This window comes from Muntiacus reevesi, chromosome 8 (assembly GCF_963930625.1).
Source record: "Muntiacus reevesi chromosome 8, mMunRee1.1, whole genome shotgun sequence".
NCBI classification, from domain to species: Eukaryota; Metazoa; Chordata; class Mammalia; order Artiodactyla; family Cervidae; genus Muntiacus; species Muntiacus reevesi.
The window spans coordinates 76,648,128-76,673,313 of NC_089256.1; the positions used below are offsets into that span (position 1 = coordinate 76,648,128).

At 37.6% G+C, this 25,186-nt stretch overlaps 1 protein-coding gene across 1 annotated transcript in view; it reads left to right on the forward strand.

The window, feature by feature from the left end:
• SERPINI2 (serpin family I member 2) overlaps positions 1-24,361 on the forward strand; it is a 37,627-nt gene extending 13,266 nt beyond the window's left edge. Inside the window, exons 7-10 of the mRNA XM_065942876.1 lie at positions 13,252-13,349; positions 17,981-18,067; positions 19,947-20,036; positions 24,186-24,361. Of these exons, the coding sequence (XP_065798948.1) occupies positions 13,252-13,349; positions 17,981-18,067; positions 19,947-20,036; positions 24,186-24,262 (352 nt within the window). The 3' untranslated portion in view covers positions 24,263-24,361. The remainder of the gene's footprint in view (positions 1-13,251; positions 13,350-17,980; positions 18,068-19,946; positions 20,037-24,185) is intronic.
• The last annotated feature ends 825 nt before the right edge of the window (positions 24,362-25,186 follow it).

Below are 25,186 nucleotides of genomic sequence, written 5' to 3' on the forward strand. Positions count from 1 at the left end.
TTGCGACCCCATGGACTGCAACACGCCAGACTTCCTTGTCCATCACCAACTCCCAGAGCTTACTCAAACTCATGTCCATTGAGTCGGTGATGCCATTCAGCCATCTCATCCTCTGTTGTCCCCTTCTCCTCCTGCCCCCAATCCCTCCTAGCATCAGGGTCTTTTCCAATGAGTCAACTCTTCGCATCAGTTGGTTAAAGTATTGGAGTTTCAGTTTCAGCATCAGTCCTTCCAATGAACACCCAGGACTGATCTCCTTTAGGATGGACTGGTTGGATCTCCTTGCAGTCCAAGGGACTCTCAAGAGTCTCCAACACCACATTTCAAAAGCATCAATCCTTCGCTCAATTTTTTTTATAGTTCAACTCTCACATCCTTGCGTGACTACTGGAAAAACCATAACTTTGACTAGATGGACCTTTGTTGGCAAAGTAATTGGTCATAACTTTTCTTCCAAGGATCAAGCTTTTTTAATTTCATGACTGCAGTCACCATCTGCAGTGATTTTGGAGCCCCCCAAAATAAAGTCTCTCACTGTTTCCATTGTTTCCCCATCTATTCGCCATGAAGTGATGGGACCAGATGTCATGATCTTAGTTTTCTGAATGTTGAGTTTCAAGCCAACTTTTTCACTCTTCTCTTTCACTTTCATCAAGAGGCTCTTTTGTTCTTCTTCACTTTCTGCCATAAGGGTGGTGTCATCTGCATATCTGAGGGTATTGATATTTCTCCCAGCAGTTTTGATTCCAGCTTGTGCTCCATCCAGCTCAGCATTTCTCATGCATATACATTAATTAAGCAGGGTGACAATATACAGCATTGACATACTCCTTTCCCGATTTGGAACCACTCTGTTTTTCCACATCCAGTTCTGTTACTTATTGACTGGCATACAGATTTCTCAGGAGGCTGGTCAGGTGGTCTGGTATTCCCATCTCTTGAAGAATTTTCCCCAGTTTGTTGTGATCCACACAGTGAAATGCTTTGGTGTAGTCAATAAAGCAGATATTTTTCTGGAACTCTTTTGCTTTTTTGATGATCCAGTGGATGTTGGGAATTTGATTTCTGGTTCCACTGACTTTTCTAAATCCAGCTTGAACTTCTGGAAGTTCACAGTTCATGAACTGTTGAAATCTGGCTTGGAGAATTTTGAGCATTGCTTTGCTACTGTATGAGATGAGTGAAATTGTGTGGTTGTTTGAACATTCTTTGGCATTGTCCTTCTTCGGGATTGGAATGAAAACTGACCTTTTCCAGCCCTATGGCCACTGCTGAATTTTCCAAATTTGCTGGCATATTGAGTGCAGCACTATCACAGCATCATCTTTTAGGATTTGAAATAGCTCAACTGGAATTCCATCACCTCCTCTAGCTTTCTTTGTAGTGATGCTTCTCAAGGTTCACCTGACTTTGTACTCCAGGATGTCTGGCTCTAGGTGAGTGATCACACCCTTGTGGTTATCTGGGTCATGAAGATCTTTTTTGTATAGTTCTGTTTATTGCAATCTCTTCTTAATATCTTCTGCTTCTGTTAGGTCCATACCATTTCTGTCGTTCATTGTGCCCATCTTTGCATGAAATGTTCCCTTGGCATCTCTAATTTTCTTGAAGAGATCTCTAGTCTTTCCCACTCTATTATTTTCCTCTATTTCTTTGCACTGATCACTGAAGGAGGCATTCCTATCTCTCCTTGCTATTCTTTGGAACCCTGCATTCAAATGGGTATATCTTTCCTTTTCTCTCTTGCCTTTAGCTTCTCTTCTTTTCACAGCTATTTGTAAGGCCTCCTCAGACAACCATTTTACCTTTTTGCTTTTATTTTCTTGGGGAAGGCCTTGATCACTACCTCCTGTACAATGTCATGAATCTCCATCCATAGTTATTCAGGCACTGTGTCTATCAGATCTAACGATTTGAATCTGTCACTTCTTTTTTAAATTTAAGTCTGAATTTGGCAATAAGAAATTCATGATCTGAGTCACAGTTAGCTCCTGGTCTTGTTTTTACTGACTGTATAGAGCTATATAGACTGTATAGAAGGTGTATAGATGCTATATACTGTTTAGACTGTATAGAGGGTATATATATATGTATAGACTGTATAGAGGGTGCTCTATCAGTCATTAAATTATCAGTAGGATCCAAGGATAATATTTATTATTGGGGTATTTATATATATACTTAAAACTTCTCATTTTTATACAGTTTTAAAGGTTACTTTCCATTTGTAGTTATTACAAAATATTGGGTTCATTTTGGATAGTTATTACAAAATGGAAATCACAAAGGCATATCTCAAGAAGCCATAAGGAATATGGCTTTTTATTTTTGTTCCTTATATTTCACTCTTGATATCATGCTTCTGGGAGACAGGAGAAACTTCAGAGCAAAAGATGTGTCTAAATAACTCTCAACCTGAACTTTTAAAAGGAGACATGTCTAATAGATTATTTTCTGTCCTGTCATTTCTAAGTTTTTCTTCAAACTTCTCAGGGCCTGCATGGTCTATGCCCCATTTTCCTGGCCCTCTGTCTTCCCACCTGCTTGACTTTTCTTTCTGTTTGCACTTAGCTAGGATCTAGTTAGTTGTTTGAATCGTACTGTTACCAAACATTTGACATATTTTTGTCACCTGTCTTTGCTCCTTTGTAATTATCTCCTCATCCTGAATCCTGAATCTACTCAAATAGTCTCTTGGATACCTTAACTACTGATTTTGTTAAGGAAAAGCCCCAAAGCAGTCACTCTGGCCTCCTTTAGGCTGGAGCTTAACAGTCTATCTTCAGAGAATGTTCTTTTCTAACACTCCACCAAGACTTTACCTCTGCTCTCCAGGTACTGCTTCATGTTGATTATCTTACTCTCAATGTATGTCTCAACTCCCTATTTCTTAAATAAAACATATTATTATGTAAACTCACCTCACTACCCTTCATCTCAAAAATTATATAAATCTTTGCTAAACTTCTGTTCCTCTATCTTCCTTGATACTCAGGAGAAAGAGGTATCCTATGCTTTCTTCACCCTAACTCTGGGCTCTTGATCCACATATTTTTAACCATCCCTTTTATTAAAATTCGTTTTTTTGCTTAACCCCCTGGCATTACGTTTATTTATTTTTCTCTCTTTCTGTGAAATTTTCCTGCTCCCTGACTTACACATTTTTTCTTTCTGTCCCCAGATAATGTTTACCAGATTTAATTTTCTGAAATTTCCTATTCCTACTCTCTCTCTTTTTATTTTTGTTCCTTATATTTTATGCCTCTACTATAATTAAATAATATTAATATCTATTTAAATAATATTTTAATATTATTTAAATATTATATTATATTTAAATATAATTAAATAATATTAATATCTATTTAAATAATATTTTAATAACTCTTAAATTCCAATCTCTCTTCTAATTCCCTACTGTCTATAAATCTCCACCTGGATGTTATTTGGTCTTTCAGAGTATTTTTTTTTTAGCTCCTACTACGTGCCAAACATTGGGTATATAATAGTGTATGTGGCAGATAATTTGCTTATTAATCATAGAAATAATAATTTTTGGAATTGTTTATTTTCAAATTTACTTCTCTCTCGCTTCCCATTGGGAAGATTAATAGAAAAGGTCATACATAGAAATCCCTGAGTTTGAGGAGTGTCTCTACTATGTACTAGCAGTGGGGTCTTAGGAGAGTCACTGATGTCCTGTGTTGTGGTTTTATTAGCACAAAATGCAGATAATGGTACCTATAACCAAGATGGCTCCAGCTTCATCAGTCTAGATATCAAATGTCTAGGTAGGAATGAGGTAAGTTCCAAGATCACTTGACAATAGAAAATATAGGCTTTCACCAGAATTCCTTTCTCTATCATATTAGGAATCCCCACAACAATGGTTCACAGTCCACAAATCCATCTAGACTGCTGCAGTCTGGGCAGCCCTTTTCAAACTTCAAGACCAGTTATTAGCCTCTCCAAACTGGAGCCACGTTTCTCATACAACTTCTCCCAAAGCGTGGACACAGACTTTGCTTTTAATTCTCCAAGAACAACTGCTATGAGTTGAATTATGTGCTCCTCAGATTTGTATGTTGAAGTGCTAACTCCCACCACATCAGAATGTTTTCTTATTTGGAGATAGAATCTTTGTAGAAGTAATCAAGTTAAAGTGAAGTCATTAGGGTGGACTCTAATCCTGTGTGACTCCTTTATAAAAAGGAGAAATTTAGATTCAAAGATACACAAACAGGGAAGGTGTTGTAAAGAGATATAGGGTGAAGATGGCCATCTACAAGTCAGGGGGAGAGGCTGGAGTAGATGTTTTCCTCACAGCTCTCAGAGGAAACCAATCCTTCAGATGCCTTGATTTTGGACTTCCAAACTACAGAGCTGCGAGACAGTATTTCCTGTTATTTAAGCTACATAGTTTGTAGTAATGTATTAAGGTAACCTTTGGCAAGTCTATACAAGTAAGAGCAACTTCAATGTTTAACTAAACTCTACTGAAATCTACTATGGGGTTTCCCTGGTGGCTCAGACGGTAAGGAATCTGCCTGCAATGCAAGAGACCAGGGTTCGCTCCCTGGGTGGGGAAGACCCCTGGAGAAGGGAATGGCTACCCCCTCCAGTACTCTTGCCTGCAGAATTCCATGGACAGAGGAGCCTGGCAGGCTACAGTCCATGGGGTTGCAAAGAGTCGGACGTAACTAACACTACTAAAATATAATAATAAAAAGGGCTTATGAGGTGAAAAGTAATTAAAACCTGTTTCCAGGGATGAATACTCCTAGAGAGTAGGCCGTTTCTTGTACTAGGAGTCTTCTGTCTGTTACTGTCCTTAGCCTACCATTATCATGATGTCAGGGCCCACAAATCCAAAAGGGGTGTTTTTCCCATCTCTATCAGCATTCAGGATCCTCCAACTTTTCCCAGCGTAAAAAGAAGGTAAGCCAGATTTTCTTCCATCCCTTCTTAGGCTAGATTCCTAGTCACAATTAGAATCTACAGTAATAGAATTCAATCCTCATTACAAATTCCAGACACCAAATATTTTTTAAAAATGTGGTGGTAGCTTCCATTATGCTATCTCATTACATACTTCAATTCATAGCACAAAGCCTAACAAGTAGAAAATGCTAAATAAGTGACTTATTTTCTTTGTTTGGAAGATATCTTCTCAGCCAGTACCAAACGGGAACGATTCCTCTGACTTTTTAACCTCTATCCCTCCTATTTCCTTGGTCAGGCCCTTCTCCATGGTGTTTAACCAGTGTTTTCTCATTCTTCCTTCCGGGTTCCCTTAAATAAATCACATGTAGGTTTCTCAACATATTCAGTTAGAATCAACCATTCCTTATTTTTATTTCCATAACATTCAATGCAGATTTACACTATAGCCCTCATGACATTGCATTTTCATTTCTTCATCACTTTCTTGCCCGTCTTATTAAGATGTGAGTTCTGTGACAGTGGCAGGCCATGTCAGTGGACTACAGTCCATAGGACGGTGGCTTGTGACATTTTGGCTTCCATACTCCCTAGCACATTTCATGGTGCGTGTTAACAGTATGGTCTTCCCAGGTAGTGCTAGTGGTAAAGAACCCACCTTCCAATGCAGGAGACATAAGAGATGGGAAGATCCCCTGTCAGAGGGATGGAAACTCACTCCAGTACTCTTGCCTGGAGAGTCCCATGGACAGAGGAGCCTGGCGGGCTACAGTCCATGGGGTCACAAAGAGTCAGACACAGCTGAAGCGACTTAGCACATGCACACACATTAATAGTATATGCTGGATGAATATTATTGAGTTAAATTACATAAAAATAATCAAAGAGGTTCTACGTTATTTCCATTTATCTAATTTTATGTATCTCAGAAATCAGAATTCAATTTCTTAGTTACTCTCAGATTCATTCCTTGTGAGGATCTCAGAGAGGCCATCCTCCTTCCCATTCATGCAGCATAACGAATGATAGGATATCAGTTATTTCTTGGGAAACTTCTCTCTAGAGAAATAAAAATGAGATTTTTAAAATTCACAAGACTGAAAATTCTGTTATCAATTATTCAGTCACATTAATACAACATTACATTTAAAATGTATTCCATTTTCTCTAAAAGGGTGAGTCTTCTGATTTCTTAAAGGAATGATTTGCTTATGTGTTACGTTCATGAATAATTTTAGTCTATCAAGATGCATGTATTGAATTAATGTTCCTGAGTGCTCAGATCATGGATTGAAAGTTCTGAAATACATTTCTCTCAAAATGCTTTCTCTCAATAAAAAGAAAATTACCCATTCAAAATCTGTGGTCAGTGCAGAAGAGGAAAAGCTGTACAGGCTCAATAAAAACTTTTGGGTGAACTTACAATTTTATATTTTATTACTCAATGCTGTGATCCTTTTATAAGTGAATGAGTGAATTATGGTTTCAAACTGATAGCTAAAGATTTTGACAAGATAGTTTAATCAGTCATATTAGTTTTCCAGAGCTGTTGTAACAAAGTACCATAAAAGGTGACTTAACATAAGTTTATTTTCTCAAAGTTCTGGAAGCTGGAAGTTCAAAATCAAGGGGTCGGTAGGGCCATGCTGTCTTGGATACTCTGTGTGGAATTTTTCCTAGCCTCTGCCTAGCTTCTGGTTGTGGTTTATCATCCTTGGTGTTCCTCTTCTTGTAGATCCATCAGGCCAATGTTTCCCTCATGTGGCCATCTTTCTCTAAGTGGCATCCTCCTTTCTTGTAAGTCATATTGGATAAAGAACTGGCTCTACTCCAGTGTGATCCTTTGATCTGAAAGGATGTTTTTCCTGCAAAGATAGGTTTATTTGGGATCAACAGAGAATTTCAATTTGGAATCTTTAACTATGGCAAGTCCTCCAAAGGCAGGGGAAGGAGAATGATTATATATAGGAGAAGAAAGTTGGGAGGGCTGTAGTAAACAAGAAATTCATGATTTTTCATTGGCTGAGTCCTTCCCAGGAAGGAAGAAGAGTCTTCTTTCTTCTTCTGGTTGGGTTCTGCTATTGTCTTCACAAAGCATGTAGGCTCCCCCTTCTGATCGCCCAACTTTATTTAATTGCTACTTTTGTCTATTAAATTTTTCACATCCTCAACCTAACTAATTATATCTGCAATGACTCTGGTTCCAAATAAGGTCACATTGTAAGCTGTTGGCAGTTAGAGCTTTGACACATGAATTTGGGGCGGGGGATGCACTTCAACACTTAACACCTATTGTGCAAAATTTTGTAATTGTAAAAATAAATAAACAAATGCACCTTTGATGGCAAAATTCAGTAAACGTCAAGACAAGAAAAATTAATCATGAGAATGCTTGTATATAAGCAACAGTAGGCAAGAGCGTGTGAGTGATTGTAGTTATTGTTAGAAGCAGTATAGAAAACAGTTCTTCCTCTCTTTATGTATGACTCATTTAGATTTGAAGCCAGTAGGACAGAGCATAGTCTAAAAACACTAGGATGGTTTCTATTTGTATTTTTACTATTTGCATATTTACTATTTGTAACACACTGGATACCTAATTTTGAACGTTATTCTGCAGTTGGATACCATTAATCACATTACCTTTTTCTAAATTTAATAGGAAATTCTACAAATATCTTAATAGTTAGATTTCCTAGGTTTACAAGTCTAACACACCCTTATTATGTATCAGATTCTTCACTGCATAAGAAAAGGTTTGAGATTGTGTTTTTATGATTGTATATATGGGCAAAGTTAACCATTTATTACATGCAAATAAGGTAAATAAACAAGAAACTTTCATCTACATACATTTTAACTTTGTAAAGCATTTAATATTTACATTTTAATGCTAAATGCTGTAGTTCTGTAGTCTGGCTTGGTTACAAATTGTATTCCACAGATAAGGAAGCTGTCACTCATAAAGTAAATTGATTGACATTCTGTTAAGTTCTGGGAGACAGGTTAGCTCTCATTTCCATTGGTTCATAGCCTCATGATACTATTAGTTTACTACTTATTAGAAAATATATTTCCTCTTCAAAAGCAGAGATTGATTGGGACCCCACTATGAACAATGAACTGAGACACATGCAAAATGATAGATAGGATTACTATTGAGAAGATAGTTGCCACTTAGGTGGAGTAGTACAAGATGCTTTTGAACTGTGGTGTTGGAGAAGACTATTGAGAGTCCCTTGGACTGCAAGGAGATCCAACCAGTCCATCCTAAAGGAGATCAGTCCTGGGTGTTCATTGGAAGGACTGATGCTGAAGCTGAAACTCCAATACTTTGGCCACCTCATGAGAAGAGTTGACTCATTGGAAAAGACCCTGATACTGGGAGGGATTGGGGGCAGGAGGAGAAGGGGCTGACAGAGGGTGAGATGGCTGGATGGCATCACCGACTCGGTGGGCATGAGTTTGAGTAAACTCTGGGAGTTGGTGATGGACAGGGAGGCCTGGCATGCTGCGATTCATGGGGTCGCAAAGAGTCAGACACGACTGAGTGACTGAACTGAACTGAGCTAATAATTAAATACTGAAAGAATGGTATAAGTAAGAACTTCAAGGTTCATGGAGAAAGAGAGGAGAGAAGGGAGAGGAAGCACCAGAGACTGGAACTGTGTAAACAAAGACTTCAGTATAAGGAAGGATTTGAACTAGGCTTGTTGTAAACTTGTTGAGTTCAGAAGCTATGCATATTTCCTTTCTTTGAAACCATCACAGTGCATGCATCTGAAAAATAGTAGTTGCTCAATTTGTTGCTTTAATTTGAATAGTCATGATGTTTGGGATGTGTTAGAGAGGGAAAGACTGAAGTCCAAAAGATGTTAAGAAACCACTGTAACAATTCAGGCACTCAGTAGTGAGTGCTTAATGGAGCACCTTCACTGGGAATGGAAATGGCAGGGGAAGCAGAAAGACATTTATTGAAGTGTATGACTAAATACATATGGGCTAAGAAGGAATAGATTGTTCTGAGGTTTTAAGTTTGACTTTATAGGAAAATGAGAAGATATTGACTTATTTTCTTCTTTTGTAGCAGTCCTTATCTGGGCACCACGGACTTCTAGGATTGTAGAGTAGAATTCAGAGTCCTGAGGCTGTTGAAATTATTAGCAGGTTTATGAGTATTAGGGAGAGTCTTCTCAGTTGTCATTAAGTTTTTGACAGTCTGGGTCTTTGAACTTGCTAAATACTATACTTTTATTCAAAAGTATAGTGATAAATAGGATTCCCGGGTGGCTCAGACTATAAAGAATCTGGCTGTAATGACAGTCCATGGGGTTAAAAAGAGTCAGACACGACTGAGGAGCTAATACTGTCAGCTTACCTTCACTTTCATAGTGATGACTAAGCAAGAGCCACAGTTCTTCAAAGAAGTAACCCTCTTTAAAAATATCGACTGATGTGACATCTCACAGTATCTTTTATCAACAGTTGAAACAAGATTATGGAAAATAGAACATAATATTGAAGACCAAGAGCTTTGTCATCTCCTTACTGAAAAACTTTGTCTTGCCTAAGATTTTTCTCTTACTGTTAAATGAGAGACTGACAATACCTGCCTCTTAGGGTTGTTGCGAGGAGTATTATGAGAAAATGTTTGTTACATTTTTAGTACTCAGTATATCTTATATTGTTACTATTTATTATTATTATTCTCATTCAGCTTTAAAATTTCTTGACAATCTATTATAGTGGATTGCTTTCCCTGTTTGCCATATCTCACTTAATCACCACCATAAATTTGATAGAAATCTATTTTTAATATTTAGGTTACGGTTGAGATATAGACAGGAAAATGCCTTGCCAGAGGTCACAGAGCTAGCAAATGGCAGAGTCAAAATTACAGGGGTCAGGAAACGCTTCTGTAAAGTGGGGCAAACATGAAGGAGGGCACAGAACAGAGCAAATGGTCAGTGACATGATGAGAAGCTGGGTGAGTTACGTGAGGCCGCAGTGCCACAGACTCAGAAAGAGTCACACATCCCGTAGGACATCATGTTCTTGCTGGGCTAGTAATCCATCCCAGGCTGGCCAGCCTTGGATCTCTGAGTGCATGAATGTGAACCGTGTGTGCATGAGATAACATGACCTCAGGGAAAATGAGGTTGGGTGTGAGAGGAGATAAGTTATGACCAGCTGCAGTGGTGATTACAAAGGTTCATTTACTTTAACCTATCAGACACTGATACACAGCAGAATCCAAGTTTACATTGAACATTGTCCAGATAGGTTTCCTATGTGACAGAAAGCATTTTTAATTCAGCTCTCAAGGCCGATAGAATATTTTACACACACACACACACACACACACACACAGAGGAAAGTGACCAGAAACTACTCTGCCCTCACATAATAGTCCAAGTTGACCATTTGGATTGTATTATTTTTTATCCTTGCGGGCAGCCCTAATACTTGGTTTGGTTGTTTCTAAGCCTGAAACTTTCAGTGATGGCTCAAGGCCACTGTATCAAAACTGGGATTCCAAACAATTAAGGATAGGGACTTTGAGGGAAACCGCCAAAGACATTTTGTCATTAAACAGGAGTCCTGGGTAGAAAGGAGGAGAGACAATAGAAATCCACAGTAGGGCCTGCAGACCAGGAGTGAATCCTTCTTCAAACAGAAATTCTAAATTGTTGTCCTTTGTTTTCTGCAGCTTGAACTTGTATGAGACTACTTTAAGCACAGTGGTTGCCTTATGACAGTAAATTGCTGCCTTTTAAGAAGGTGGATAATATTTACATATGCTAAAACATTCATTTCATGATTGCTTACTTGGTAATTGTCTATTGAGTCTTTTTGCTGCTCATTCTTTAAGCTTTAGCTGTATTCTGTTGACAATTTTAGAGGAGGGTCTGGGAAAAGAAAGGAAATGAGCCACATCTAGAATAAATATTAAGATTCACAAAATTTGGAAGAGGTCCACAATTAACACTATACTTATATGTACTGGGGCTTCCCAGCTGGTGCTAGCTGTGTAGAACCTGACTGCCAATACTGGAGACATGAGAGATGTGGGTTTGATCCCTGGGTCTGGAAGATCCCCTGGAGAAGGGCATGGCAATCCACTCCAATATTCTTGCCTGGAGAATCCCCTGGACAGAGGAGCCTGATGGGTTACAGTCCATGGGGTCACAGAGTCAGACACAACTGAAGCGACGGCATGGCACAGCATATAGATGAATTGATGGAGATTACGATTTTGAATTATATTTTGATTAGAAGACAGTGGAGGTTAGCACATTAGCTTTAATTGGAATGGACCTGAGTTTGAACTCTAGCCCTGTCTATCTTGTCCTTGGAAATCAACCTCCTCAAAACCTACACTTTCTTATATGTTAATGGGAATGATAATGCTCACTTCCCAGGGTTTTTGTGAAGATTAAAAACTATAATCTATATTAAGTACCTAACACATAGAAGTGCTACTTCACACCTGACTGTTCGTGGCTCCAATAATTATGGCTAATTAGAAATTGGCTGTAGATTATATTTTATTAAATGGTTGAATGGGTTTCTATCGCTGTAGGTTTCATCGGACTATATTATGAGCAAGACTGTTACTTAAATGACTCTCTGGTATAATTAGGCCTTATTAGAGGTTGTAATAAGTCTTGCAGTATTCTTGTCATTATTCCCAAATCATTGGACTATTATACTAAAAATAGTCAAGTTACAGATGGACTAGAACATTTATCCTTCACCTTTTAGAAGCCCATATTCCGTCCTGTATAAAAAAGAGCTTGGTAATTAAAACAGAATAAAAGCACAACCCCAAAGCCTCAAAACCATCGTGCTACATATTATCTTTCTTAGCAGGAAGTTAAAAAGAAGTTGAAAATGATTGGCATAAAACAAGTTATTTTCATTATCAGTAGGTTTTAACGTGCATATTGTGAGTTGTGCCACAATTATGCACAATTATGCTCTGGAATTATGCAATTCCAGTTAGCTAGGGTTCTGAATGAAATAACATCTTCCAAAAGTACATAATAATTTGCCAAGAAATAATTTAGGCCCAGTAAATTTTTGCTACAGCGTGTTCATTGTTTTGAAGAATTATAATTATTATAAGAAGATTGTTCAGTATTTGGCAATTAAAAAAATAATCTAATTAGACTGATTGTGCAAGCTAATTTCTAGCCCCAGATGTGGGCCTGTTAGCTAAGCAAGGTTTCTGTGCTTAAGCAATCATGTCTGCATCCACACCAGAAGGTACCAACCAGGGCAAAGTTCCAGCCAGGGAACAGACAGAGCTCCTGGGGCAGGAGCCTTCCTGGGATTTCTCTGAAGTCGGAAATAGACTTAGCTCCCTGTTGAAGGACTTTATACTCTTTTATTTCATGAACAAAATTTCCAATCTGGCTGTACAATGTAGATAGATGCTTTTAGCATCTATAATGTCAATAATCTAGCTTTTTTTCCTTCCATTTTATTAAAATGGGAAGGTGAGGGTCATAGATTCCTGTGAGCATGGAATCATAGAAGGTCAGTGCCTGAGAGCATCTTTGAGATTCTTTGGTGAAGTTCCCTCTTTAGGCAAACTAATGCTTGGAGACTTGCATAGAATCTAGAGTCTTAACTTAGGGCCTTGCATTAGAAGTACTGGCCAGCTCTTTCTTTTTTTCCCTTCCTATAATTTTTACTCTATTTTATTGGAAAGAAATTTAATCCCCCTTCAGTCTTTTACCTCTTTAACGTGGCTTATTGGAAAGATGTTAGGTATGTCTGTAAACTGAAGGAAGTCACATCAGCTGGGACAGTGGATATGAAAGGATCATAGACTACTAATGCCCCCTCTCTGTACCTCAATAGCCAACAATCTTTTTAATGAACTGTTGGCTTCTGTTTCTGGCTCATCGTATCTTGGATGTCTGCCAGGAAACATCTTGGATGATGTGAAAAAAAAACTTGAGTGTATACAGTTGCTGGAGGGAAGTTTTACTGTTCTAGGGAAGAAGCCGAATAATCGAAAACTTAGAACTCTCACCCTGTTTTGTTGGGTAATTTTTACCTCAAAAAATAGAGTATTTTCTTCTCCCTTCCCAAGTAACCATTTATCTGGGAAGCAAGTTATTAGCAATCCAAAATTGCTCAGTGGAATAGTGGGGAAATGGTGTCAAAAATGAAGATAATGAAAACAAATTATGTCACAATAAAATATCTTCCAAGTCATCCATTTAAAAAAAAACAAACCCTTTTGGTAGCCAATGTGTACAGTGCTTCACAAATTTTCCTCTTCATTTTTTTAAACAGATTTAAAGTAGAACAAAAATTAGACTTCAAAGAAGCTTTGTATTCACTGAATATAACTGAGATATTTAGTGGTGGCTGTGACCTTTCTGGAATAACAGGTAATATGAAAAATTATTCTTATATTATCAAGTAAATATGTTCTCTTAGAAACTGTGTTAACTGACTGATCTTAAAACTGAAAGCACATTTGACCCCAGAAAATACGTACACAGGGAATAAATGTCATTGTCGTGTCAAGCTGTCTGTAAACAAGCACTTTATTTTGCATTTAAGTAGTTTTACTTAATGAAAGTCAGACAGCATGTTAGAATGTTAGATAAGCCTTCTAACCACACTTGCAATGAAACTATGTAGGAAAAGTATTATCTGGGGCTTTTATTCCTGCTCTGTTTGTATTTCCTTATCTGAATATTGGGAATTACAACTTTGAGGCTCTCATTTAAACAGAGCTAGTAAAACTCCCAATTTGCAAATGTTAATTTGGTAATATTAGAGCCCATGAAATAGGCATCTGCAAGCTGTTGGATGATGAACACAGTCTAGAAATTGTAAGGTTGCAGCTTGTAGATTTAGCTTGAGACTGACAACACATCAGAAGAGATGGAGTTTTTATGCTAACTGGCACTTGGGAAATTGTGCATGGTTAAGATGCTCGCTTTCACAACAAAGCCCAAGACACTCTTTATTTCCCATCCTGGCAGTAGCTACTAGTTCAAAAATAACTAAAGAGAAAAAAAAATGGAGGAAGAGGGCCAAATTATCCCGCTATTTTAAATTCTTTTAAATTCAGTCTTCTGTTTGATAAAGAAAAAATAAAGTCCTAATGATACAAGCTTGTCTGTCTGATGGGGTTGGATATCCTAACCTAGAATTATTGTGTATTCCTTTATAAAATGTGGGCTTTGGAGAGGTATTCATTAACTTATTCACTTATCAATTATGTGGGTAAGTGAACAGAATGAATGAGTTTTCCTGGTGGAGGAGGTGGGTGGGGTACACAGGTGACATAGATGTTCATTATCACCTTCACACATGATTTAGCTGCCTGTTCTCACACTGACAGATAGATCTGACTTCTTTGACAATTTCATCAGCATCAGGAATGAGGCAGTCAAAATTAAATACTGCAACAGGATTCTGTCTAAGTGTGCCCTGGAATGCAGCCACCTTACCAACTTGAAATAAACCAAGCCATTTTTTAAACACCTCTTCGTCTTAAATGTCTTTCTGGCCTTCGGAAGCTCACTTGCTGTATCTCAGGCATTTCAAACAGCCACTTGCTCTGCAAATTCCCAGCAATTTGTGACTTCTATAAAATCTCCTTTTACATCAATAAAATACCCCCAAAATGCTTTATAAGAGAATTTGTACAAGAGAATAACCCTGAACAGAAAAGAATAAGTGTCCAACATTTTTTGCTCTGAGTTACCTATTTGAGTTGATTTAACGACTTTGGTTCTGTCTTATTGCCTGAAATAGAACAACCACAGCCGAGGATGCACTGTGTCTAGTCTTTAGGAGAACAGTGAATTAATTCCCTGCTATTAGTACATTTTGTGCAATAAGTGTTTGCTAAAGGCTATTATGGCGTCTCAGTGGTAAAGAATTCACCTGCCAAGCAGGACACGAAGTTTCGATCCCTGGGTGGGGAACATCCCCGGCGAAGGAAATGGCAACCCACTCCAGTATTCTTGCCTGGGAAATCCATGGACAGAGTAGCCTGGCTGGTTACAGTCCTCGGGGTTGCAAAGAGTTGGACACAACTGAGTAACTAAAACAACACAAAGGCTACTGTGGATCAGTACAACGCTACTGCTGTGGGATATTTACACAAAAGAGACACTATCTTATACTCAGATCATCCACATATTTTGAATGAAATGTTTTTAAAAGAGTTATTTTTGCCACTTTGAGATGAACGTTTGACTTCTGTCACCCTTAGTAAAATATTTAACCTTTCTGAACCTCAATTTTCTAATCTATTAAATAAACAATATATCCTAGTAGCAGAAATAATAAAAGGACATATGTAAATCAGCTTGTTCAACATCTGTTATATAGTAGATGGGCTTCCGTTGTGGCTCAGATGGTAAAGAACCCACTTGCAATGCGGGAGACCTGGGTTCGATACCTGGGTAGGGAAAATCCCTTGGAGAAGGAAAAGGCTACCCACTCCAGTATTCTGGCCTGGAGAATTCCATGGACTGTATAGTCCATGGGGTTGCAAAGAGTTGAACACGACTTAGTGACTTTCACTGTATAGTAGATACTCAGTAAATGTTAAATGAGAAAAGAAAATTTTGAGCAAATGGCACATTAATATTTACTTGCACATCTTCAAGCAAAGCTACTGGAAGTTTCTTATCCTCTTAACTTGATGAAGACATGCTTGGAATCTTCATAGAGAATTAAGGGAAGGAGTGATTACAAAGGTATAGAAACCAGTAAGTTTATGAAGTTCAGATCCCTTGTTCTAATCTAGCATCTTCCAGGTCCTATTCTTTTTCCAAGACTGTGCCATCTCTGTAGAAGATGGAATACAGAAGGTCAAATTGCTCGGTCTACTAGTCAAAGGCTCGCTTGGTTTGGTGCCAGTGGTAAACTGCATGCATGAAATTCTCCATTCCGTCCCAACCTGCTATTTGGTCTTCATTCTTTGTATGGGCCCCTCAGTCATCTACTCTGTGCTCTATATGCAAATCCTTATTCTAGGCAGATGTGGGGGAAAAAATGTGCTTATTTGCATGACCTTAAAAGACCACACTCCTGCATTTTAGTTAAACCACACTCATGATATGGATGCCCCTCTTTCTCCATCTGAATTGTTTTTGTCACTGGCCATATTCTTACCCATTGATTTATTTATTTGGCAAGTATTTATTATAAGCTAGCTAGCTATCTGCCAGGCAATTTTCTAGAGTTGAATAAAATCCACAAATTCCCTCTCCTAATGAAGTTTACATCTGTTAGGGCAGATGGACGATTAACAAGTAATTAATTAATTAAATGATGAGGTGATAGATGGTATGAATTAACTAAAATAGAGTCATGGGATAAAGAAATTAGATCAGATAAGAGCAGAATTAGACATGGTGGAAAGAGAAGATTGCTTTGAGGAAGTGTCATTTTTATCGAGACCTAAGTAACAGGGGACCCAATCAGGGTAAGTTCTGGGAAAAGGGATTTTAAGCAGAGGGACAGATGAGACTAAAGCTTCGATGCTTGACCTTGTAGCTGGAGCCATTGGGTGAGGAAAGGAGGATAGGAGATGCGGATCAGAGGTAATCAAGGGCCCAGACAAAGTCATCACACACAGAGTCTGGAGTTATTTTTAGGAAGCCATTTTTTATGCAAATCAGCCTTTGATGACTTCTCTCTATCTTGCCTGAGGGGATTTACTTTTCTGTAAGCTGTCAGAGATGGTTCCCCTTGACTAAATTATTTCTTCATGAAAGCGTTAGTCACACTGCTGCTGCCGCCGCCGCTAAGTCGCATCAGTCGTGTCCCACTCTTCGCGACCCCATGGACTGCAGCCCACCAGGCTCCTCCGTCCATAGAATTTTCCAGGCAAGAGTACTGGAGTGGGTTGCCATTGCCTTCTGTGTTAGTCACACAGTCGTGTCCAACTCTTTGTGACCCCATGGACTATAGCCTGACAGGCTCCTCTGTCCACGGGATTCTCCAGGCAATAATACTGGAGTGGGTTGCCATGCCCTTCTCCAGGGGATCTTCCCAACCCAGGGATTGAACCACAGCCTCCTGAATTACAGAAGATTCTTTACTACCTCAACCAACCCCTATTTCTTCATAAACTCTTCTAAATTTGGTTGTATTGATGGGGTCCACCTGCATCACATCAGCTTTCTCTCTCAAGAGGGACAAAGCACCTTTATCTCCTTTCTCTTCAAGTGTCAAGGCTCAACTTGCTCTCCTCCACCCTCTTGCCATCACTGAACCCACCACCACCTTTTTTGTTGTTTCTGCGAGGAACGTTGTCAGGTCTATCTGGTCTTGACGCAGCAGGGACGGCAGATGGCTTTTGAACTTACAGTTTCACTTCCCCCTTCTCAAGGAGATGCTCCACAGGTCACTATATCAGAAAGGCTTCACACATACATCAGTTTCACCGAGGGGATGAGTGGGGCCTTCTCTCTCAGCTTGTTCCCACAGCAGAACAAAATGTTGTTAAGACGCTTACACTGAGAAATTTGACAGGTTTTAAAGCCTAGCTCTGAAGTGATTTTGGAACAGATGACACAAAAGCCCTTTAGACTTTTATCACCTCACCCATCTTGAAGGAAAGTAAATTTTGTTCTAAACTCAGATCAAAACCAATACAGAGTTTAAAAGGCAAGTTGGCTTTGAGCTTGAAAACACAGGGTGGGATTAATTCATATCTGTAAAGCCTTTTTCATCTTATCTGTAGACCATGACGAAGGGGAGCAAAACCTTTGGTCCATTGAAATATTTCACTTAGTGGGGTGCCTGACTTGAGGTTGATCCCCTTCTATCTTTACTTTTCATGTCTGAGCTAAACTTGGTCTCTTCATGTTTTCTCTATATCATCTCTGCAAAAACTAAACCTAAACCACCTTTATCTCTAGAAAATTAACTAACTTGGAAAGCATTTTTTCCCCCTTTTTCTTTGTTCATTTGAAAATGTAATGGGATCCAATAAATAATGGTTCTGAATTTTAACCTTTAAATGCACTTTCATGTTTTCTAACAGATTCTTCTGAGGTGTATGTTTCCCGAGTCATGCAACAAGTTTTCTTTGAGATAAATGAAGAAGGCAGTGAAGTTGCAACATCAACTGGTAGGACAAACGGGGACATCGTCCTCCCCAGGAGGAAGGACTGGGGGAAATGAGCATGAGGATGCTGGCTCTTTGTGGCTCTCTGATCTCCTTTCCCCCTCCTGCTGTTCAGTACACGATAGGAAGGGCAAAGTGTCTATTTAAGCTATTTATGCATCTGGGTGGCTGGAGTTTAAGGCAAAAAAAAAAAAAAAAAAAAAAAAAAAAAAAGAGGAGGGACTGGTATCTACTGATACCTACTTACTTGTGAACTGGATTAGCTGCCCATAGCAGTCAAGCTCAAACCTGAAATCATGATTGCTCAGGAATGTTCACTCTTAAGTAGTTGTATTCGTTTCATCCTTCCTCTGTGCCCTTAGTTCCTGCTTTTCTAATTTGATTCTTGTTGTTATGTCTATGGCCGTGGCTCTTGAGAGCTAGCTGAAAAGCTTTTAAAAATTCTGTGCCCAGCCTAGAATATTGAATATTCAATTGAATATTGAGCACCCTAAAATATTGAATCAGTATCTCTGGTGATGAGATTTAGCCTTCAGTATTTTCTTTCGTTTTCCTAAGCGATGACAATGTGCATCAAAGGTTGAGAACTGCTGCTCTCCACTGACTTGCAGCTTATCCTTGGTACTGTGAGTACAATGCACAGACCAGCAGCATCAGCATCATTCTGGAACTTATTAGAAATGCACAACCTCGGGCCCAACTCCAGACTGACTGATCCAGCTTCTGCATTTTCCAAGGTCTCTTGGTGACTCGTGTGAACATTACAGTTTAGGAGCCGCTCTTCTATATCACCTTGAACAAGTGACGTTTTGAATAGTATCTATGCTGCATAAAAGTAATACTCAACAAACAATTGGAGAAAAAGCCTTAAATTCAATTAGAAGTGGGAAGACAATTTTAATGAACTCCTCATAAACATATTTTAATTTTTCAGACTATTTGGATTTTAGCCAGTATGTAAAAGATATACATCCTTTAAATAGTCATATTGATAAATTTATATCCAGATTATTAATTTCTTGATTGATTTATAATGCTATGTAATGCCAATGGATTTTGACATCTGGGTGGGGCACGCTGGGCTCCCTACTGTTTTGTCATCTCCTGAAGGGCTCCTGTACCGGCTATTACAGTTCCTAGAGAAATCAAAGGTGCTGTTGAGATGAAGTTGCTAGTTCTTGTAGACAAATTTTCCACTTGCTTTTACATAGAATTGGAAGAGTCTTTACAGAACATTGTATGATCTCTTTCATTATGTTGGTGATAAAACAGACCCATGTGTGGAGCAGTTTGCCTAAGGTCATATCAGTAAGAAACAGTAGGGTTTGGACTGAAACCGGATTTCCTGACTTCAGGTTCAGAGCTCTTCTGCCATAGCCCTAGGCCTCTTGTTTTTAGTATAGAGTTCTCTAAGAGGAGGTAACAATCACTAAGGGATCAGCTGTGACCCTGATGCATCACCTTTGTTAGTGTGAGTATTTTGACTTTGAGGCATCTCCTCAGTGGATTTACAAAATACCTGGATAGGAACTAAGAGTTCAAACATTATAAAATGAATTATCTAATGTAAATAAAAAGTGAGCAGAAAGTTACTGCTTAAAATATAAAACTTTCAACTGCTTTCACTAAATTGAGTCTAGTATCTGGCTTTCTTCATTGAGCATAAAGTGTGAAGTTAGAATTACTCCATGAATAATCTAATATCTTTTCCTCTGCTCAATTTTTAGATTTATTCCAAATTTCTCTGTATTTAGAAAATGGTTATTTTCCCACATGTTATGGCCTTTCCTGTCTACAAAAATTATTGTGAATATTATGAATATATATTCTTTACTGATCTTTAAATGTGAACATCTAAATAACTCTTGTCTCTATTTCATAGGCATAAACACACCTGTGATCATGAATCTGTCACGGAATCAATTTATAGCAAATCATCCATTTCTGTTTATTATGAAGCATAACCCAACAGGTACCTTATTGAGAATTCCCTGGGGGAACTGTTTAAGTTCAATAGACTTAGTCTGTTGAATCTGTTGGAATCTTGCTGTTAATCGCAGTCTGTTCCAGCTGCAAATGACAGTCTGAAATCATTTGTTCTTTCAATTTATTGAATTAATTTTAGTTTTTTCCAAAGTTTTTTAGTGACTCTTTGTTGAGTGCTTGTTTTGTACTAGGCATTGTGCTTTAAGAGATGTCAGTGACCTAAATAGATCAGTACTAGTAATAGCTGCCAAGATAGTTTGTATAGGTGCTGGTGATTTTAAATACCAATCTGTATAGTTAACACCATTCCAATAAGTCAGATATTTGATGAATAAAGACATAGAAACTCAAAGAGAAGTTGTGTAGTTTGCCTAAGGTCATACAACTGAAAAGTGGCTGAGTGAAAATAAGACCTGTTTGTCTCAGAAGTCAACTTTCTTTCAATGGGAGTAGAAATTGGAAGTTGCACAGTTGTGAAAGGTTTTCTAGGTAGATTCCAAGAATAAGTGACTAGCTATAGGCTCTGAGTGGGAGGGAGGGGTCAAACATTATTCCAGTTCTCTAATTTGGGTAATTCTCTAAGATAACGCAGTCAGGTACAAAAGGCGGGGGTAGTGGTCAATTGGACTGGCACTACAGACATGGTGAACTCATAAATGCAGGTGGTCTGGGTAGATGTTTTTGCATCTTATGAAATGAGAGAGGTCAGAAATGTGGATAGTGAGGAAACTTTCTTTAAGTATATATTTAGGACTCCTCAGGAGTCATAACCCGATGACTGTATACCACTGGAAAAGAGATAATACCTTACTCATTTCTGTATCCAGCCCAGAATTTGGCAAAGTGCCCTGCACTTAATATCAGTATGTCTAGAGACTGAAGGTTTGGACTTGGGTCCAAAGACCAGTGTGATGAACGAATAGTTCTAAGAAAGTCACTATACTTTCTAAGCTGTATTTTTCCCACCCTCTATTTGAACATAATATTAGTACTTATGCTGTGCTGTGCTTAGCTGTGTTTGACGCTCTTCAACCCCGTGGACTGTAGCCAGCCAGAATCCTCTGTCCATGGGGTTTGTCCAGGCAAGAATACTGGAGTGGGTTGCCATGCCCTTCTTCAGGGGATCTTCCTGACCCAGGGATCAAACCCAGGTCTCCTGCATTGCATGTGGTTCTTTACTGTCTGAGCCACCAAGGAAGCCTTTATCTCATAGAGGTAATTCAAAGAATATATTAAGCCTGTGATACAGTGCCTGGCACATGATGTTCATTGTGGATACATCAATAAATATACATAAAGGAAGGAAGAAAAGTGGAAAAGTTTCTCTAAATAAATTGATTTACGTGGTGAAGAGACATAATTAATTTCAGAAACTGAATCTGTTAGTTTAAGTAGCAATATTGATATTATTGACCCCCTAAGGGATATATCAGTCTCTTTTTTTAGGTTGTGTGAAACTAATGCTGAATGACATTCTGAAAGTTACATCTTGGAAACAATAGGATAGTTTCAGATTTGCTGAGGCTGTATTAACACAACTTCAGTTCTACAGGGGATGAGTCAGTGTTATGACATAGTCTGTGTATGTCGTTTGATTTATACAACCTTAACTTTAGGATATCTCTAATTTCTTACCATTAATATGTAATTATTGAGTATGCAGAACAGAAAGAATTGAAGCTGCATTGGGCATCAAAGCTCAAAGAAATATGGCATTTAGAATAATACTTGACTCTTTATTTTCCAAGTTGATGACTGAGGGGCTAAGGACGTGTAATAGCTATCAGTTAAATTGTAGTGAAAATTCAAATTAATTCACTTATTTACTTATTTGTGATAATGCTGAAGTGTCAGACCCTTAATGACAATTTCCACTGTTTTATGATCTTTATTGTAATGAGACTTTCTAAACTAAGGTTACTCCCCTAAAGTATTGTTTCAAATGAATGGCCACTCATTTATAGGAGGCTGTAAATTATTGCCATATATAATGCAGAATGGGCTATTATCTTAAGACAATACACGTTCAGTGATTTATTTATTTTTCCTTTTACAAATGAACTGAAGAAATTATTGGGATTAATGAAGCTGATGATTTACCATGCACAGCAAACTACCAAATGGCATAATGATTTATATAAAATATATTCATTTGACAATTCCTGAAGTATGAGAATGAATGATTTTAGGTTTAGTAAAAACAACTTTTGCCTAGATTTTAAATTTTCCTTTGGTAAAACAAACTTCTTATGCAAAATCCATACATCACTTGTATTTTCCTATTAGTATTTAACTTCCTATAATATATACATTTCAGTATACTCATCCAAATCTCTTACTGAGCCAAACTTCCAGGGAAATGAAGAATGATTCTTCTTTTTTAAGGTTGAGGGTATAGGACAGCATTAGAGACTTTCAGAAGAAGGCTGTGAAAGATGCTACGTGAAATGTGCCATTTCCCAGAAAGTAGTGAATCATGGCTTTGAAACTAACAGTGCTCCATACATAACAACAACAACAAAATACTGTGTTTAGAATTTTTTCAGGTCCTAGGTTGAAGGAAGAAGCAGACTGCAGGGTATTCATTAAAAAATCTTTTTTCTAGGCTGTTTGGTTATGCTTTTGTATTTTTTACATTATGAACAAAAAAACTGCTTCTGATGGAGATGTCTTACAGCTATATTATTAAATATGAGGGACACCTCTTTAAGAAGGGAGCATGAAAAGTGGAAACAACAATGAATCTGCTTCAACCTGCCTCTATATCCATTGAGACTATGTCAAGGAAGATTTCACTAATCTGTCCAGTTTAGTAGTGAGTAGATTGGCTATTGCATGTAGACTTAATTCAAAATGTGGTTCTCCTTGGTCAGAAAAGCAGATTGAAAAGATTAGGGCAAATGGCTTTTATGTAAGGTCCTATACTTCTGATAGTTTAAAATTTTAAACTATAGTCTTCAATTTATGAGGTTAGCCACTTTAAAAATTCTCCAAACAAGCATTTCTGGTAAGCATTTTAATGCCAGAGAATTACAAAGATACAAGAGTTATTGTTGATTTCTCTTGTGACTAAACACAGTATACAGTCTGGGGAAGTTATTTATGTATCCATGTCTATCTGAAAAAAAGAGTATTTGTTTTCTAGTATTGTTGGAATTATTTTGAGATTTTTATGGCAAAGTATTATTAATTATAATCATAAAAAGAAGAAAAAATCTGCTAGAGATTATGTCTATTTCTGTGTTAATAGGCTTTTTTAAGACTGTGTCTTTGGACTGAACTATAAAGAGTTCATGAGAAGGGCTCTTCCTTTTTACTTCATTTCTGCCATTGTTATTTCAATGCTTATCAGTGTAATGTTCATTTGCTTTAAAATTATGCAAAATTTTATTTTGTAATTTTTGAAATGAATCTTTATTACATATGACTTTAAAGGAGGTAACCCAAGGCCACACGACATTGAGTCATTCAAGCCATTTACCTTTCCCTAGTTGGCAAGAAAGGTGAATGGATTTTGACATGTCATTTATTTCTGTTTTGTCCTCTAGTTTTTAGTTCCTTTTCACTTGAAAAACACAGAATGGCTGGAAACAGGTGTTTACATTTATGCGGTATACTATATCACTTTGGTGAGGATGTGAAAGTATGAGAGATGTGAAAATATTGCCTTTAGCAGTAAGCTTTGATTCAAGCTGAAGGAGGAGAACTGAGAAGCTGCACTTTTAACCCCAAGGGTTTACATTACATGCATAAAGAGATGACTGCTAATGCCTTAAATTTAAAACGTTTCCTACGCTCATCACCATTTTATTACTCTATGTTTGTCTGACTGAGTCTCTATATTTAGAAGAACACCTCTCTGTCACTTTAATTTTGCTTTCCTCTATGAAAACCAGAACTAATGCATTCTCCATGACAAGCTGTGGTGGGTGTTAATATACTTCATAGATTATCAAAAAATGATTAATAATGATATAGTCATCTATTTTAGAGAAGTGGGCTTTGTTATTAGACATTGCCAGTCTACCTTATAAGTAAAAAGACTAAATGGCTTGTTAAAACATTAAGAAAAATTGATTATTATCATTTTTTTTCCTCCAAAAATTCCAAAAGATCTTTTTTTTTCTTTTCCTAGATTCAATTTTGCTTATGGGAAGGGTGACAAATCCTGACACCCATGGGATGAAGGGAAGAGATTTAGATTCACTGTGAATGGAAAGTGCAGCCTCGGAATAGAAGGTTATTCCTAGAAAATAGTTAACTGGCAAAATATCATCAAATATTTTCTATATATCTTTTTCTATCTTAAACAGTGGCTGTATTAATCTGTATCCATGAATAAATGAAATTATGCATTAAATGTCTTTGTGCTTTCTGTATTTTTATAAAGTTTATATGAATCAAAAGCAGTGAACTTACATAAAATATTAATATATTAGAACAGTCCATCTAAGATATCTTAGATATAAAAGTCCTGCCTTAGATATCAAAATCTCTATATTCTTACAAGACTGAACTATCTCACTCCCAAGTATAGCACCTTTATCCAAACCATGGAGAACTCAGTCAAGAGAGAGAGTGCATGTGCTGGTACCTCTCTGGGTACCACCTGAGATACCAAGGTCCGGTACCTATGATAGTAAATGAACTTTGAGTATTTAGTTTATCTTAACTTGTCATTCCATATGTTATGTTTAATAGTTGCCTTGTTTCAATACATATCAATTTTTTTCTGATTTATGCCTTAAACCTGTAAAAGAAAGTAGAAGCAACAAGAACTTTTTAATAAAGTTTTCCTGTACATGAAATTGGCAGCTAAATTAGTGTAATTCAGGAGGCTGACCGTCCATGATTTTATATCACTGAGCTAATGGAAATGTTAGAGCCAAGATTGTAGTCTATAAATATTAAATGCAACACACTTCCTCTGATGTCAGATGTAAATACCCCCAACAATACTACTTTTCGATGACTTTATATAACATTTCATAGTTTTTCTATTTTCATGTTAGTGATGTAAATTGTCCTTTTGTTTGTGCTGGGAATTCTCTGCAGAGTTTAGTGATAATGGCCTCCCATTGTTGAGCTCTGATTTTGTGTCAGGCCCTGAAGTCAGCACTTTTTGGACATAATGAT